Genomic DNA, 13,666 nt, shown 5'->3' with positions numbered 1-13,666 from the left:
CTCTGACAAGCGGTGGCCATAGTTTACCCATATACGGAGACGCTTATATGGAACCTTAGTTAGGCCACACTGGGAGTAAAGTGTTCAATTCTGGTCGCCATACTACGAGAAAGATGTGGAGGCCTTAGAGAGGGTGCAGAAGAGATTTACCGGGATGTTGCCTGGTATGGAGGGCATTAGCTGTGAGGAGCGGTTGAATAAACTTGGTTTGTTCTCACTGAAACGACGGAGGTTGAGGGGCGACCTGATAGAGGTCTACAAAATTAAGAGGAGCATAGACAGAGTGGATAGTCAGAGGCTTTTTCCCAGGGTAGAGGGGTCAATTGCTAGGGGGCATTGGTTTAAGGTGCGAGGGACAAGGTTTAGAGGAGATGTACAAGGCAAGTTTTTCACACAGAGGGTAGTGGATGCCTGGAACTCGCTGCCGGAGGAGGTGATGGAAGCAGGGTCGATAGTGACATTTCAGGGGCATCTTGACAAATACAGGAATAGAATGTGAATAGAGGGATACGGACTCAGGAAGTGTGGATGATTTTAGTTTAGACGGGCAGCATGGTCGGCGCAGGCTTGGAGGGCCGAAGGGCCTGTTCCTGTGCTGTACTTTTCTTTGTTATTTGTTTTCTTTTTGCTTCCATCTTGTTCCTCCCTGACTGTTTTCAGCAGATTTCCAGCAACTACCACTTGAAACCAAATGCAGTAACCCAGTTCAGGATCGTGTTATGGTTAACTGTTATTCTGATACAGGATATTGTGTGTGTGTGTGCGGGGGGGGGGGGGGGGGGGGGGGGGGGGGGAAGAGGTGAAGGGGGGGGGGGGGGGGGGAAGGGGAGGAAATGGAGCACTTTTGCTCCACTTAGACCCAGAAAAAGAATTAAAAGTCTGCCATCTGTTGGCGTGCTGTGGGTATTGTGAAAACGTTAAGGGGACCATTCGGAATCCTGTCTGTGGTAGGCCTTTTTTAATTTGAATATTTTAATAAACTCAAGGGAAGATTTTAAGATTGATGGATCAGTGTCTAAAATCAGAATGTAATCTCTTTTAATCCAGTCTAAGCCGTGTCATAATATCCACTCATGTATATCATGAGATGCAGACAGGCAGAGATTGACACACAGGATAACCAATGAACACACATGACACAGAACAACCAATCACCAGAAAGGACACCACCACTATAAAGCCCACAGGGCATTAAGGCTCCCCCTCTCTCACAGGACACGGCTAGGGAGATAGTCACAGTGCACAGGCCAATGAACATCATCTCCATGTGGTAGAGAGCTAGTCTGGTCAAGCCAGTAGGAGGTTATCAGTTATGTGAATAGAGTGTCAACCCACAGCAGATTATGTACAGCAATCAACAGGTTCAATAAAACAGTATTGGACCATCTCCTGTTTCGGAAGCCTGTTTCTCTTTTACTGCATCCAGTTGCAGTCGATGTTGGACCAACACAGATAACACATCAAGCCGTAAGTAGCAATGGTGCAGTGCCGGACTAGGTCAAAACCAGCTAAGAATGAAGTGACGAAGTGTGGTCCATCCCAATTTTACGAACAATACAAAAACAGGTGGGAAAGTTAACTGCGAGTAGGATGTTCCTGCACAGGGATACAGGCAGGTTAACTGAATGACAACCTGATAATTGCGAGGAGGATGTTCCTGCACAGGGATACAGGCAGGTTAACTGAATGACAACCTGATAATGAATAGGAAAACAGAATGTTGGCATTGGGAAAGATTTGTGTGACTTTGTACATGAGTCACAAAAAATTAACTTGCAGGTACAGCCAGCAATTAGCATGACAAATTGTATTTCAGACTTAATTGAAAGAGGACGGTTGTGTGAGAGTAATGGCACAGTGGTTAGCATTACTACCTCACAGCCTTTAGAGACCCAGCTTCGATTCCAGCCTTGGGTGACTGTGTGGAGTTTGCACATTCTCCCCGTGTCTGCGTGGGTTTCCTCCGGGTGCTCTAGTTTCCTTCCATTGTCCAAAGATATGCAGATTAGGTGGATTGGCCATGTTAAATTTCCCCTTAGTGTCCATTGTCCAAAGATGTGCAGGTTAGGTGGGATTACGAGGATGGGCGGAGGAATGGGCCTCGGTAAGGTGCTGTTTCTGAGGGTCGGTGCAGACTCAATGGGCCGAATGGCCTCCTTCTGCACTGTAGGTATTCTATGATTCTGTGACTTGGGTTGTTTTCCTTAGAGTAGAGGAGACTGAGGGAGAAAATGATTGAAATAAAATTATGAAGGGTATATAGATTGAGAAGACAAGAAGAAACGTTTCCCTTTGGGGAAGGGATCAATGGCCAAGGGGCATAGATTTAACGTAAGGGGCAGGAGGTGTAGAGGGGATGTGAGGAAAAACGTTTTCACCCAGAAGGTGGTGGGGGTCTGGAACTCACTGCCTGAAAGGGTGATGGAAATGAAAATCGCTTATTGTCACGAGTAGGCTTCAATGAAGTTACTGTGAAAAGCCCCTAGTCGCCACATTCCGGCGCCTGTCCAGGGAGGCTGGTACGGGAATCGAACCGTGCTGCTGGCCTGCTTGGTCTGCTTTAAAAGCCAGCGATTTAGCTTGGTGAGCTAAACCAGCCAGGAGGCAGAGACCATCATAACACTTAAGAAGTATTTAGATGTGCACTTGCAATGTTAAGGTAGACAAGGCTATGGGCAAGTGCTGAAAAATGGGATTAGAATACGTGGTGGTTGTTTCTGACCGGCGCAGATGCGATGGGCCAAAGGGCCTTTTCTGTCTGCCTCTATGACTCTAAAACCTAGAGTACCCTAAAAAGTATTCGTCTCCTTAGCTATGTAAAAATGTACTATCCTTGGAGCCAGAGTTCTCTTGATAGAATCCTATTATGAAAGGGCTGTCCGCTGAGGAGAAATAGAGCAGGAGGGGCCTATATTTTCTGGGGTTTAGAATGAGAGGTAACTTTGGGCGCAATTCTCCGCACTCACGACGGTGCGGAGAATAGCGTGGCTCGTAAAATTTTACGGCCACGCTGGCCCGACGCCCTCCCGCTATTCTCCCCCCCCCCCCCCCCACGCCCGACTCCCGATACGAATCGCTGCCGCCGTTTTTTTACGGCCAGCAGCGATTCTCAGCTGTTCGATGAGCCGAGTTCCCAGCCCTTTACGGCTGTTTTTATGAACGGCAAACACACCTGGTCTGGCCGTTCGTAAAAACGGCCGTAAAGTGCCGATTTTTAAAACCATGGCACCGATTGGCACGGCAGTACCACGGCCGTGCCAAGGGTGCCATGGGCCCGCGATCGGTGCCCACCGATCGCGGGCAGCGGGTCCGATGCCCGCGCACTCTTTGTCCCTCCGCCGCCCCGCTGTATCACTTTGCGGGGCGGCTGAGGGGCATCCCGGCCCGCGCATGCGCGGGTTTCGCGCAAATGCGCGATGACGTCATCCGCGCATGCGCGGGTTGGAGTCTTCCAATCCGCGCATGCGCGGCTGACGTCATATGATGCGTCAGCCGGCGCTAACTCTGGCAAGCGGGCTTAACGAAATTCATTAAGCCCGCGATGCCGGAGTTTACGGCGGCGGCATGCTAGCCCCGACCGGGGACCAGAATCGGTTCCCGGTCGGGGAGGGGGGGGGGGGGCTGGCGTCAAACCTGCCCGGGGGGATTTCTCCCCCTCTGGGAGAATCGCGCCCTTTGTTTCACTAGGTGATGAGTCTGGAACTAAAGAGTCATTGTTTGAGATGAGGGGTCAGACATTCGGGACGGAGTTGACGTGACATTCCTTCACTTCAGGATTGTAAATCTTTAGAATCCTTTACCTCTGGATAGTCAGATGATGAGTATTCAAGACAAAGATCAATAGATTTTGGGGAACGAAGCGATGTTGGGTAGCCCGGGAGTTGATCTAGGTGTTCGACCATGAGCTTGTTGATTGGCAGAGGAGGCTCGAGGGGTGGCTGGATAACTTCAGCACGTATTTTCTGTATTATTTGTAATGAAGATTTATTTTATACTGAGTTGATTGATGCTGCGATTGACATGTTACATAAAACTCTCCTCACAGTGTCGCTTGCCAACCTCGGAAGAATGTTTGCAAATTGCAGAAACATATTGCAATGAAGGGGAGACGTTCCAAGCTGTAAAATATTATTTATTGAGTCCGGTGCCAGAAAAAGCACTTCCAATTGGTCTTCTTTACGTTAAAGGTAATCTCACTTGATTACAGTTATCTCACTGACTGTTCCATAATTGAAATATTTTATTCCATAAAATGAATGAGGGTGCAGTGTTCTCCTGATTGCTTATGAACAATTTGTTTTAATTCATTCTCTGGATGTGACTTACACTAACAAGATCACTGCAGTGTTCAATTATTCCATGTTTGATTATCTGAGTCTGCTTACTGTTGGTGCTCACTGTGCTTGATTGGTTAAGCCTGGGTTTTCAAAGAAATGTAAACGTACTCTTGAAAGAGCTGGAAGCTAGAGCTGAACCGAGGAGTAGACATCTTAAAGCACTGTAAATGAAACTGTTGCAAACATAGAAACTAATGTCCAAGATATAAAGTATACAACAACCACATTTATTGCGCCATTATAAAAGGCCTAAGAAAGTTCTCTCCTTGCTTAAAGCTAATGGGCTATGTGGTGATTCTCCCTTTGGGGGCAACACAGCAGAAAAGGGTCACCTGGTTTGGGTGACCAGTTGGGACTCGGAGCGGGAATCACCCCAGGAGGTGAAGCCCTCTGAGGCAGGAAACATGTGGGGCGCTTGGTGCAGCTACGAGTCTGCTGTTTTCTTCTTGATAAATCTTTTCTCACATTCACAAATGAAGTCTGTGAAAGTGCATTATTACAAGCTCACTGGAGCTCGTGGGCTCAGTAGCAGCCAACCACTGGTAGTCACGTGTAGGGGCAGGCCAGGGAGTGGAGGTGTATTCCTTTTCTTAAAGGACACAGGGAAAAGCAGGGGAGATCTTGCAGCAACCCAGTGGCTTCTTCTTTCACTCTGCTGTCAGCTCAGAATTCACGTTCAGAACTTTCCACCAAGCCAGTGGAAATAAAATTGGACAAAAACGTCAAACGGATTGTTTTACACTCTTCCAAAGTCGACCCCATTGAATCCAATATGTTTCTCCCCTTGATTTATTTTTAGTTTCCAACATATAACATTGGCTGGTAACGAAGAACCAACTGGTCCATCAAGTCAACCCATACCACGATGGCTCGACCATCAGGACTAAACAAACCTTTGCTCCCTCAGCAGCTCCCCGGCATCCAGGTGATCTCTGGGGAGAGGCAAGGAACTCCAGAGCAAATACGAGAGAAAAAAGTACATTGCAAAATTCCCCCCACCCTCTGAGATGATCAATCCCAATCCTGCAGATCATGTGGACCAAGTATAATCTGTAAGGATGTTTATGTTTTATGTGAAGCAGTCTCCGTTCCAGTCAGGCATCAGTCCAGCTCACTTCTTTCCCTGATATTCCAGCATTGTCTTCTGCGGTTTCAGAAAAAATGCAAAGTACTTGTTTAGAAATCTACTGTTAGCTTGATCTCTCTCATGGAGCATCACCTGTTGCGACAAATGTTTGGAAATCACGTCAATGTTTTCTCTGCTGTTTCAAAAGATGACCCAAATCCTGGCGGCTGACTGACTCTTGCTTCTTCCTACCTGACAGAACAGCTAAGTAGCTCCGACTGGACATTGGACTCGGTCCATGGGATCCTGGACCTGCTCAGCTACATTCGCACTGACCGATTGATGCTGCACAAGTATAGTGAGTAAGTTAGAATGCAAGAACTGCTGCCTGTTTAAATGAGAGGCAGCCTTCTGGGCTTAAAGGTTATCAGATTTAATGCTGCCCTGTCGAGGTCCAGCTTCCCTCCCCTCACTCTTTCCTCTGCTTCCATTGCTCGTCTTCTTCATCCACTTCTTTGCCTGCCCTTGTGATCCCTTACCCTTCCCTCTCATCCCTTGCACAGCCGTCCTTCCACAATCCCCCCTTGTCATCGTCAGGCCGGCATCACCTCGCACGCTGGCTGAACTTCGGACCTTTGTTGTGTTGGATGCACAGTGCTGTCCAGATAGATACTTGTGTGTGGCACCAGGGGGAAGACCGTTGTACTCGCCAACCCCAGGGACAATATCAATCCCAGTGTGGTGGTACGATTAACATAGCTGCCTGCCATTGGTGCAGAACACCGGCTTACCATTGGCCCTGGTCGGTCATGTGCCTCTCGACCGGTTGGTTGAGACCAGTCATGTGACGGCTCCCCGATTGGTCGAGAGGCTGAGTTAACCCCAGGGCGGGGTATAAATCCCGTACCAGCCTCCCCGGACAGGCGCCGGAATGTGGCGACTAGGGGCTTTTCACAGTAACTTCATTGAAGCCTACTCGTGACAATAAGCGATTTTAATTTCATTTCATAAATACCCAGTACTCCCGGCGGTCGTCCTTCTACTGTAATCGACCGCAGGGCTAACATCTAGTAGATTAAAGCCATACTTTTGTCTAGCAACTCGTCTCGCGTTTAATTGATGGTACATCACCCAGTCAGTTACACAGGAGGGTCCATGGGTCCAGCAGCACGTTGCTGTCCATGAAGACCAGGTCGGCATGGAGATGGAGGGCAGGTACCGGTCTGCCCCGGCAGGGTGGTGAACAGCACATCAGGAGCAGCGCAGCACTATGGCACAAAGATTTTGTTGCACTCACCTCAAAGCTTTCTGTGAACTGGGGATTGCCTTGTGCAGGCTAATCTTTATCAATTAGGTTTCATGCAAGATTTAAAGGCCTGACAGGATGCTGGTGGCCATTTGTTTTAATGAGCATTCATGAGATGCAAATGGCCCTCGTGCCACCAGCCAGTTGGAGGGCCAACCCTTCATGGACCTGCCATTTGGAGAATTGCAACATGATTTTACGCTGTTGAGTTTGCGACCTCGTGCTGCCTCTAGATTCTGCGCCCCCACCCGCGACCAAATCCAATGCGTGCAGGATGGGAGAATTTTGCCCTTAAAGTAATCGGTGGAATGATGGTGAGGAGAATTTAATTCACCCAGGGGAACTTGGGGATGTGGAATTCACTGCCTGAAAGTGCGGTAAAGGCAGAAGCCCTCGTCGCGTTTAAATAAAACACTTGAATGTGCACTTGAGGTGCCATAACCAATAGGAATGCAGACAAAGAGCTGGAAAATGGGGTGAAGTTGCATCACTCTACCTCAGCCAGTCAGACAGACAGACAAAAGGAGACAGACAGACAAACAGATAGGGAGCAGGCAGCCAGATAAACAAACGGATAAAGAGACAGACAGACAGCCAGAAAAAGAGACCGATTAGGAGACAGGCTGACAGACAGATAAAGTGACAAATAAGGAGACAGAAAAACAGGTGGATGAAGAGACAAATAAGGAGACAAACAGACAGGCAGCCAGATAAAGAGACAGAGAATGAGTCAGGCAGACAGACAGATAAAGTGACAAATAAGGAGACAGATAGGTGGATGAAGAGACAGATATGGAGACAGACAAACAGGCAACTAAACAGACAAATAAGGAGACAGAATGACAGGCAGATAATCGGACAAATAAGAGACAGAGAGAGAGACATAAGGAGACAGACAAACGGGCAGATAAACGGACAAATAAGGAGACAGACAGGCAGAAAAAGAGAGAGGTAAAAAGATGAACAGGCAGACAGATATACAGACAGACAGCCAGGGAGATAAAGAGACAGATAAGGAAACAGAGAGACAGGCAAATAATAATAATCGCTTATTGTCACAAGTAAGCTTCAATGAAGTTACTGTGAAAAGCTCCTAGTCGCCATATTCCGGCGCCTGTTTGGGGAGGCCGATACGGGAATTGAACCCGCGCTGCTGGCCTTGTTCTGCATTACAAGCCAGCTGTTTAGCCCACAGAGCTAAACCAGCCCCTATAATGAGACAGATAAAGAGTCAGACAGACAGGCAGATAAAGAGACAAATAAGGAGACAGACAGGCAGATAAAGTGACAGTAAGGAGTTGGGCAGGCAGACAGATATGCAGACAGACAGTCCGGCAGATAAAGAGACAGATAAGGGGCGGGATTCTCCGACATCCCGCCAGGTGGGACAATAGCCGGGGGTCGGCGTAAATCCCACCCCCGCCGTCCTCCCAATTCTCCCGCCCCCCCCAATAATCGGCCCGGCGTGAGTCACGCCGCCCGCCTCGGAGAATGGCGGGGTCCGGCGCGACTCAATGGGCACCGGGGCCACCCGAATTCTCCGGCCCGCGATGGGCCGAAGTCCCGTACGCCTGTAGCCGGTCCCGCCAGCGTAAATCAGAGTAGGTCCCTTACTGGCGGAACCTGGCGGCGCGGGCATGCTCCAGGGTTGCAGGGGGACCTGGCCCCGGGATGTGCCCCCACGGTGGCCTGACCCACGGTCGGGGCCCACCGATCCACAGGCGGGCCTGTGCCGTGGGGGTACGCTATTACTCCGCACAGGCTGTTGTGGTCCTCAGCTGTGGCCGATGCGGAGACAAACCCTCCCACACATGTATGGGGATGACGCCAGCACGCACTGGCACTCCTGTGCATGCGCCGACTAGCGCCGGCCGGCGGAGGCCCTTCGCCGCCAGTTGGCGTGGCGCCAAGCCCCTATCCCGCAGGCCTGTGGGGTGCCAACCACTCCGGGGCGGGCCTAGCCCCTAAAGGTGCTGAAGATTCTGCACCTTTGGGGCGGCCGGACGCCAGAGTGGTTCACACCCCGCCGGGTACGGAAGAATCCCACCCAAGGAGACAGAGACAGGCAAATAAGGACACAGAAAGACAGGCATATAAAGAGGCGGATATGAAGACAGACAGACAGGTAAATAAACAGAGAGGGAGAAAGACAGACAGATAAGGAGACAGGAAGATAAAGAGACATATATGGAGGCAGAATGACCGGCAGATAAAGAGACAGGATTAAGGAAAATCCCAAGGCTTTTTACACATATATAAAGAAAAAAAGGGTAGGCAGGGAAAGTGTTAGCCCACTCAAGGACAGAGAAGGGAACCTATGAGTGGAGCCAGAGGAAATGGGCTACGTTCTCACCAAAGAGAAGGACTTCATGGCTGCTGAGTCCGGGAAAGAGTTTGTAGATTGGGTCACATTGAGATCAAAACGTTGGGCGTTTTGAAAAACATTAAGGGATAAATCCCCAGGGTCTGATCCATCCTAGAATACTGAGGGAGGCAAGGGAGGAAATTGCTGGGGCCTTGACAGAAATCTTTGTATCCTCACAGGCTACAGGTGAGGTCCCAGAGGACTGGAGAATAGCTAATATTGGTCCTCTGTTTCAGGAAGGTAGCAAGGATAATCTAGGAAATTACAGACCGGTGAGCCTACGTCGGTGGTAGGGAAACTATTGGAGAGGCTTCGCCGAGACAGGATTAGCGAGAGGCAGCATTGTTTTGTGAAGGGGCGGTCATGTCTCACTAACCTGATCGGATTTTTCAAGAAAGTGACGGAGATGATTGATGAGGGTAGGGTAGTGGATGTTGTCTACATGGACTTTAGTAAGGCCTTTGACAAGGTCCCTCATGGCAGACTGGTGCAGAAGGTGAAATCACACGGGATTAGCAATGAGCTGGCAAGATGGATACAGAGCTGGCTCGGTCATTGAAGACAGTAGCAATGGAAGGGTGCTTTTCTGAATGGAGGACTGTGACTAGTGGTGTTCAGCAGGGATCAGTGCTGGGACATTTAGTGACTTGGAGGAAAATGTAACTGGGCTGATCAGTAAGTTTGTGGACAAATCAAAGGTTGGTGGCAATACGGATAGCGATGAGGACCATCAGAAGATACAGCAGGATATAGACTTGGGCAAAGAGATAGCAGATGGAGTTTAATCTTGACAAATGGACAAAGGTAAGGTAATACATTTTGGGAGGTCTAATACAGGTGGGAAATATACAGCAAATGACAGAACCCTTAAGAGTTTTGACAGGCAGAGGGATCTGGGTGTACAGGTTTACAGGTCACTGAAAGTGGCAACACAGGTGGAGACAATAGTCAAGAAGGCATACGACATGCTTGCCTTCATTGGCTGGGGCATTGAGTATAAAAATTGGCAAGTCATGCAGCAGCTGTATAGAATCTTAGGTAGACCATATTTGGAATACTGAATATAATTCTGGTTGTTACACTACCAGAAGGATGTCGCGGCTTTCGGGAGGGTACATAAGAGGTTTACCAGGATGTTGCCTGGTATGGAGGGCATTAGCTATGAAGGGTGATTGGATAAACTCGGTTTGTTCTCACTGGAACGACGGAGGTTGAGGGCGACCTGACAGGAGTCTAAAAAATTATGAGGGGCATGGACAAAGTGGTTAGTCAGAAGCTTTTTCCCAGGTTGGAAGAGTCAATTATTAGTGGACCTAGGTTAAAGACATGAGGGGCAAAGTTTAGAGGAAATGTTGAGGGACGTTTTTTACACAGAGGGTATTGGGTGCCTGGAACCTGCTTCTGGAGGAGGTGGTGGAAGTAGGGACGTTAGTAACATTTAAGGGGCATCTTGACAAATACATGAACAGGATGGGAATAGGGGGATATGGACCCCAGAAGTGTAAAAGGTTTAGGTTAGACAGGCAGCAGGTCGACGCAGGCTTGGAGGGCCGAAGAGCCTGTTCCTGTGCTGAACTGCTCTTTGTTATAAGAAGTTAGTGTTGCCAACCGGCACCGGAGACACCAATAATGTTGCTCTTTTAACTGGATACTGATATGTCAGTTATTAATGATTATATTGCTTTTCAGAGTCGCCAGGTATCAAATGATACCACCACAAGGTTTTACCGGATATCGATCAAAGACGCAGCAACCAGTTAGTTAGTTCAAGTTCAATGATAGTTTATTTACACACAAGAATTACTTTGACATGCAGCATAAAACACTACAAGCTAAATCACACCTAACACTACAGCAACCTGCACTTAACTTCAGGCACCCGGCTTTATGCAGAGGAACAAGGCCTTTGTTTGGATCTTGCGTGGCTGGGTCTGGAGAAGTGACTTTGTTTCTGCTGGGCTCATCCGTCTGGTAGCGATCGTTGGTCTTGAACTTGTCTTCTGATCGTGATGCTACACTTGGTTTTAGGTGTAGGTCGGGGCCAAGAGAGACCGAGCGTCGGGGCCAAGAGAGACCGAGCGCCGGGGCCAAGAGAGACCGAGCGCCGGGGCCAAGAGAGACCGAACACATGGCAGTGTCTCTCTTTATCCTTCTGGGGTTTCACGCTCTTTTGGGCGGTCCTTAGCTTTGGACCCAATAATTCGGCAGGCTTTGATTACTACCTTCGATTTTGGCCAATAAAGGGGCGGGTGCCTTGATGGCGGGACGTGTCCTGAGTGGTCATTGACCTTGGCTTTTTTGGGCTCCCTGAGCAAAGGGAGTGGCGCCAATTAGTCTGTTTCTGTATCTGTTACCTGAGTACAGGTCTTTTGTTCTGGGGAAATGGGCCATTAGAATGCAAAGTAGCTGGGGGTTTCGATCTAGTTATCTGAGTTGCCAATATACATAAGCTCTGAGCATCTGAGTCCTGGGTTGACCATATTTCCCATATGGTCCTTTGCAGGTGGTCATATTTCCCGGGAACCTTTGTAAGTGGCCATCCCAGATGGCTACAATAGGCAGACAGACAGGCAGGTGAAGAGACAGATAAGGCAGGCTGTAAACAAAGAAATTTGTTTACTGAAATAATGTATGATGGCAGATGCCTTGGGCAGCAGGATGGCGCAGTGGTTAGCACCGCTGCCTAGCGGCGCTAAGGACCCGGGTTCGATCCCGGCCCCGGGTCACTGTCCGTGTGGAGTTTGCACACTCTCCCCATGTCTGCGTGGGTCTCACCCCCACAACCCAACGATGTGCTGGGTTGGTGAATTGGCCTCGTTAAATTGTCCCTTCATTGGAGAAAAAAGAATTGGATACTCTAAATTTATTTCAAAAAAATGATGGCAGGTGCTAGATTGACATGATGATACGAATAAAACAAGGAATCATAATTCATGACCAAGATTTAAACAATGATTAAAATTAAAATAAAGAATATAATAATTGCTCTATTTTGATCATATCAGTATACAAATAATCACAATACATTGCAAAATGCAGGTCCCTTTGATTTACAAAGTGCACTGTCTGCTTGCTGCACACTGCATTTTGTATCAAAATCCATTGTTCCTCTTGTTGTCAGATTGAGTTAAATGAATTTTAAGACATTTACATATCTTTGAGTTATATACAATGGGGAACCAGGCTGTCTCGGCGTCAATTTGGCTTTTCCCCTTGATTTAATCGCCCATTTACGTTTGGGTAATTCCTGCAAGACATAGTGTCAATAGGAGTTAGGATTCCGGAGTTTTCTCATCAGGAGCTTACAACTGGGCCTATTGCACCGGAACTTTTAGATGTTTCTGAGCTTCCCCTAAATAAAAGAAAAGAAACTCAAAATCTCTAAGCTGTGACACGATTGAGCTCTGTTCTTGTCTTTCAGATTACGAAATGAGCTGCTTATATTCTGTGGCTACGTTGCTGCATTACTGGCCATTAGGAGACATTACAACAGCATTGTACCTGCACTTTACGAGTACACCAGGTGAGGGCAGTACATACTGAAACATTTCTGCCGGAATTAATTGCTCCACGTCTTCAACTAAAATATGGATTTTGTGATGACAATTTGACCGTTACATGACGCAGAGCAGGTTATTAACTTGTGAAATGCTTGTTTCTAACAATTTGTTTCAATTGATTTGCTTGCTCAAACTATCGTCTTGCATCATTGAATTTGTCTATATATATATATATATGTTTCTGGAACCCACTTCTTCATTCACCTGAGGAAGGAGCAGTGCTCCGAAAGCTAGTGATTCGAACAAACCTGTTGGACTTTAACCTGGTGTTGTAAGACTTTATACTGTGCTCTCAAGAACCGCCATCACATGTCCCCATTCTACTTGATCAAACGCCTTTGCCGCGTCAAGTGCAACCACCACCTCCGTGTCCTTTCCTTACCCAGCGTCATGATTACATTTAATAACCTCCTAATATTTGAAAGTACGTGCTTTCCATTTGTCAATGTACTCTGTCGATTATTCTCCTTTTGTCTACTATGTACATACTGTGTACGTTCCCTTGGCCGCAGAAAAATACTTTTCACATGTGACAACTCAAATCAGTCAATCCTTTCATGAATCCTGTCTGCTCATCTCCTGTCACCTTCGGGGTGCACCCCTCCAGCCAAGCTGCCAGTACCTTCGCCAGTGTCTTTGCGTCAACATTCAGTAGCGATATAGGGATGTATGAAACACACTCCGTCGGGTCCTTATCTTACTTTAACAACAAGGAGATTGAGGCTGGCCCCAATGCTTGTGGATGCAACCCCCCCCCCCCCCCCCCCCCCCCCCGATCGCCTCCTCAAACATCCCCTCCATCAGCGGCATCAATTTGTCTTTAAATTTCTTGTAATACTCCACTGGGAACCGTACTGGTGCTGCCACCTTCCCCGACTTAATCCTCCCAATTACCTCCTTTACTTCCTGTTCCCCCACCGACCTCTCCAATGTGGTCCTGTCTTCCTCCTCCAGCCTCAGATACTCCAATCCGTCCAGGAACTCCCGCATCCCCTGATCCTCCACTGATGACTCCGACCTATACAAATTGTC

General features: G+C 48.2%; 1 protein-coding gene across 6 annotated transcripts in view; it reads left to right on the top strand.

Moving 5' to 3' along the window:
• The window catches only part of wdr17 (WD repeat domain 17), a 233,209-nt gene that overhangs the window by 206,982 nt on the left and 12,561 nt on the right, over positions 1–13,666 (top strand). For 5 of the 6 annotated variants that reach the window (XM_038805765.1, XM_038805764.1, XM_038805766.1 and 2 more), the window contains 3 exons: positions 4,046–4,187; positions 5,663–5,765; positions 12,496–12,597. In XM_038805765.1, the coding sequence (XP_038661693.1) occupies positions 4,046–4,187; positions 5,663–5,765; positions 12,496–12,597 (347 nt within the window). The remainder of the gene's footprint in view (positions 1–4,045; positions 4,188–5,662; positions 5,766–12,495; positions 12,598–13,666) is intronic. The other variant, XR_005461662.1, reaches the window with a different exon arrangement.

Source organism: Scyliorhinus canicula, chromosome 8 (assembly GCF_902713615.1).
Source record: "Scyliorhinus canicula chromosome 8, sScyCan1.1, whole genome shotgun sequence".
NCBI lineage: Eukaryota > Metazoa > Chordata > Chondrichthyes > Carcharhiniformes > Scyliorhinidae > Scyliorhinus > Scyliorhinus canicula.
This window is presented reverse-complemented; position numbering and strand designations above follow the sequence as displayed.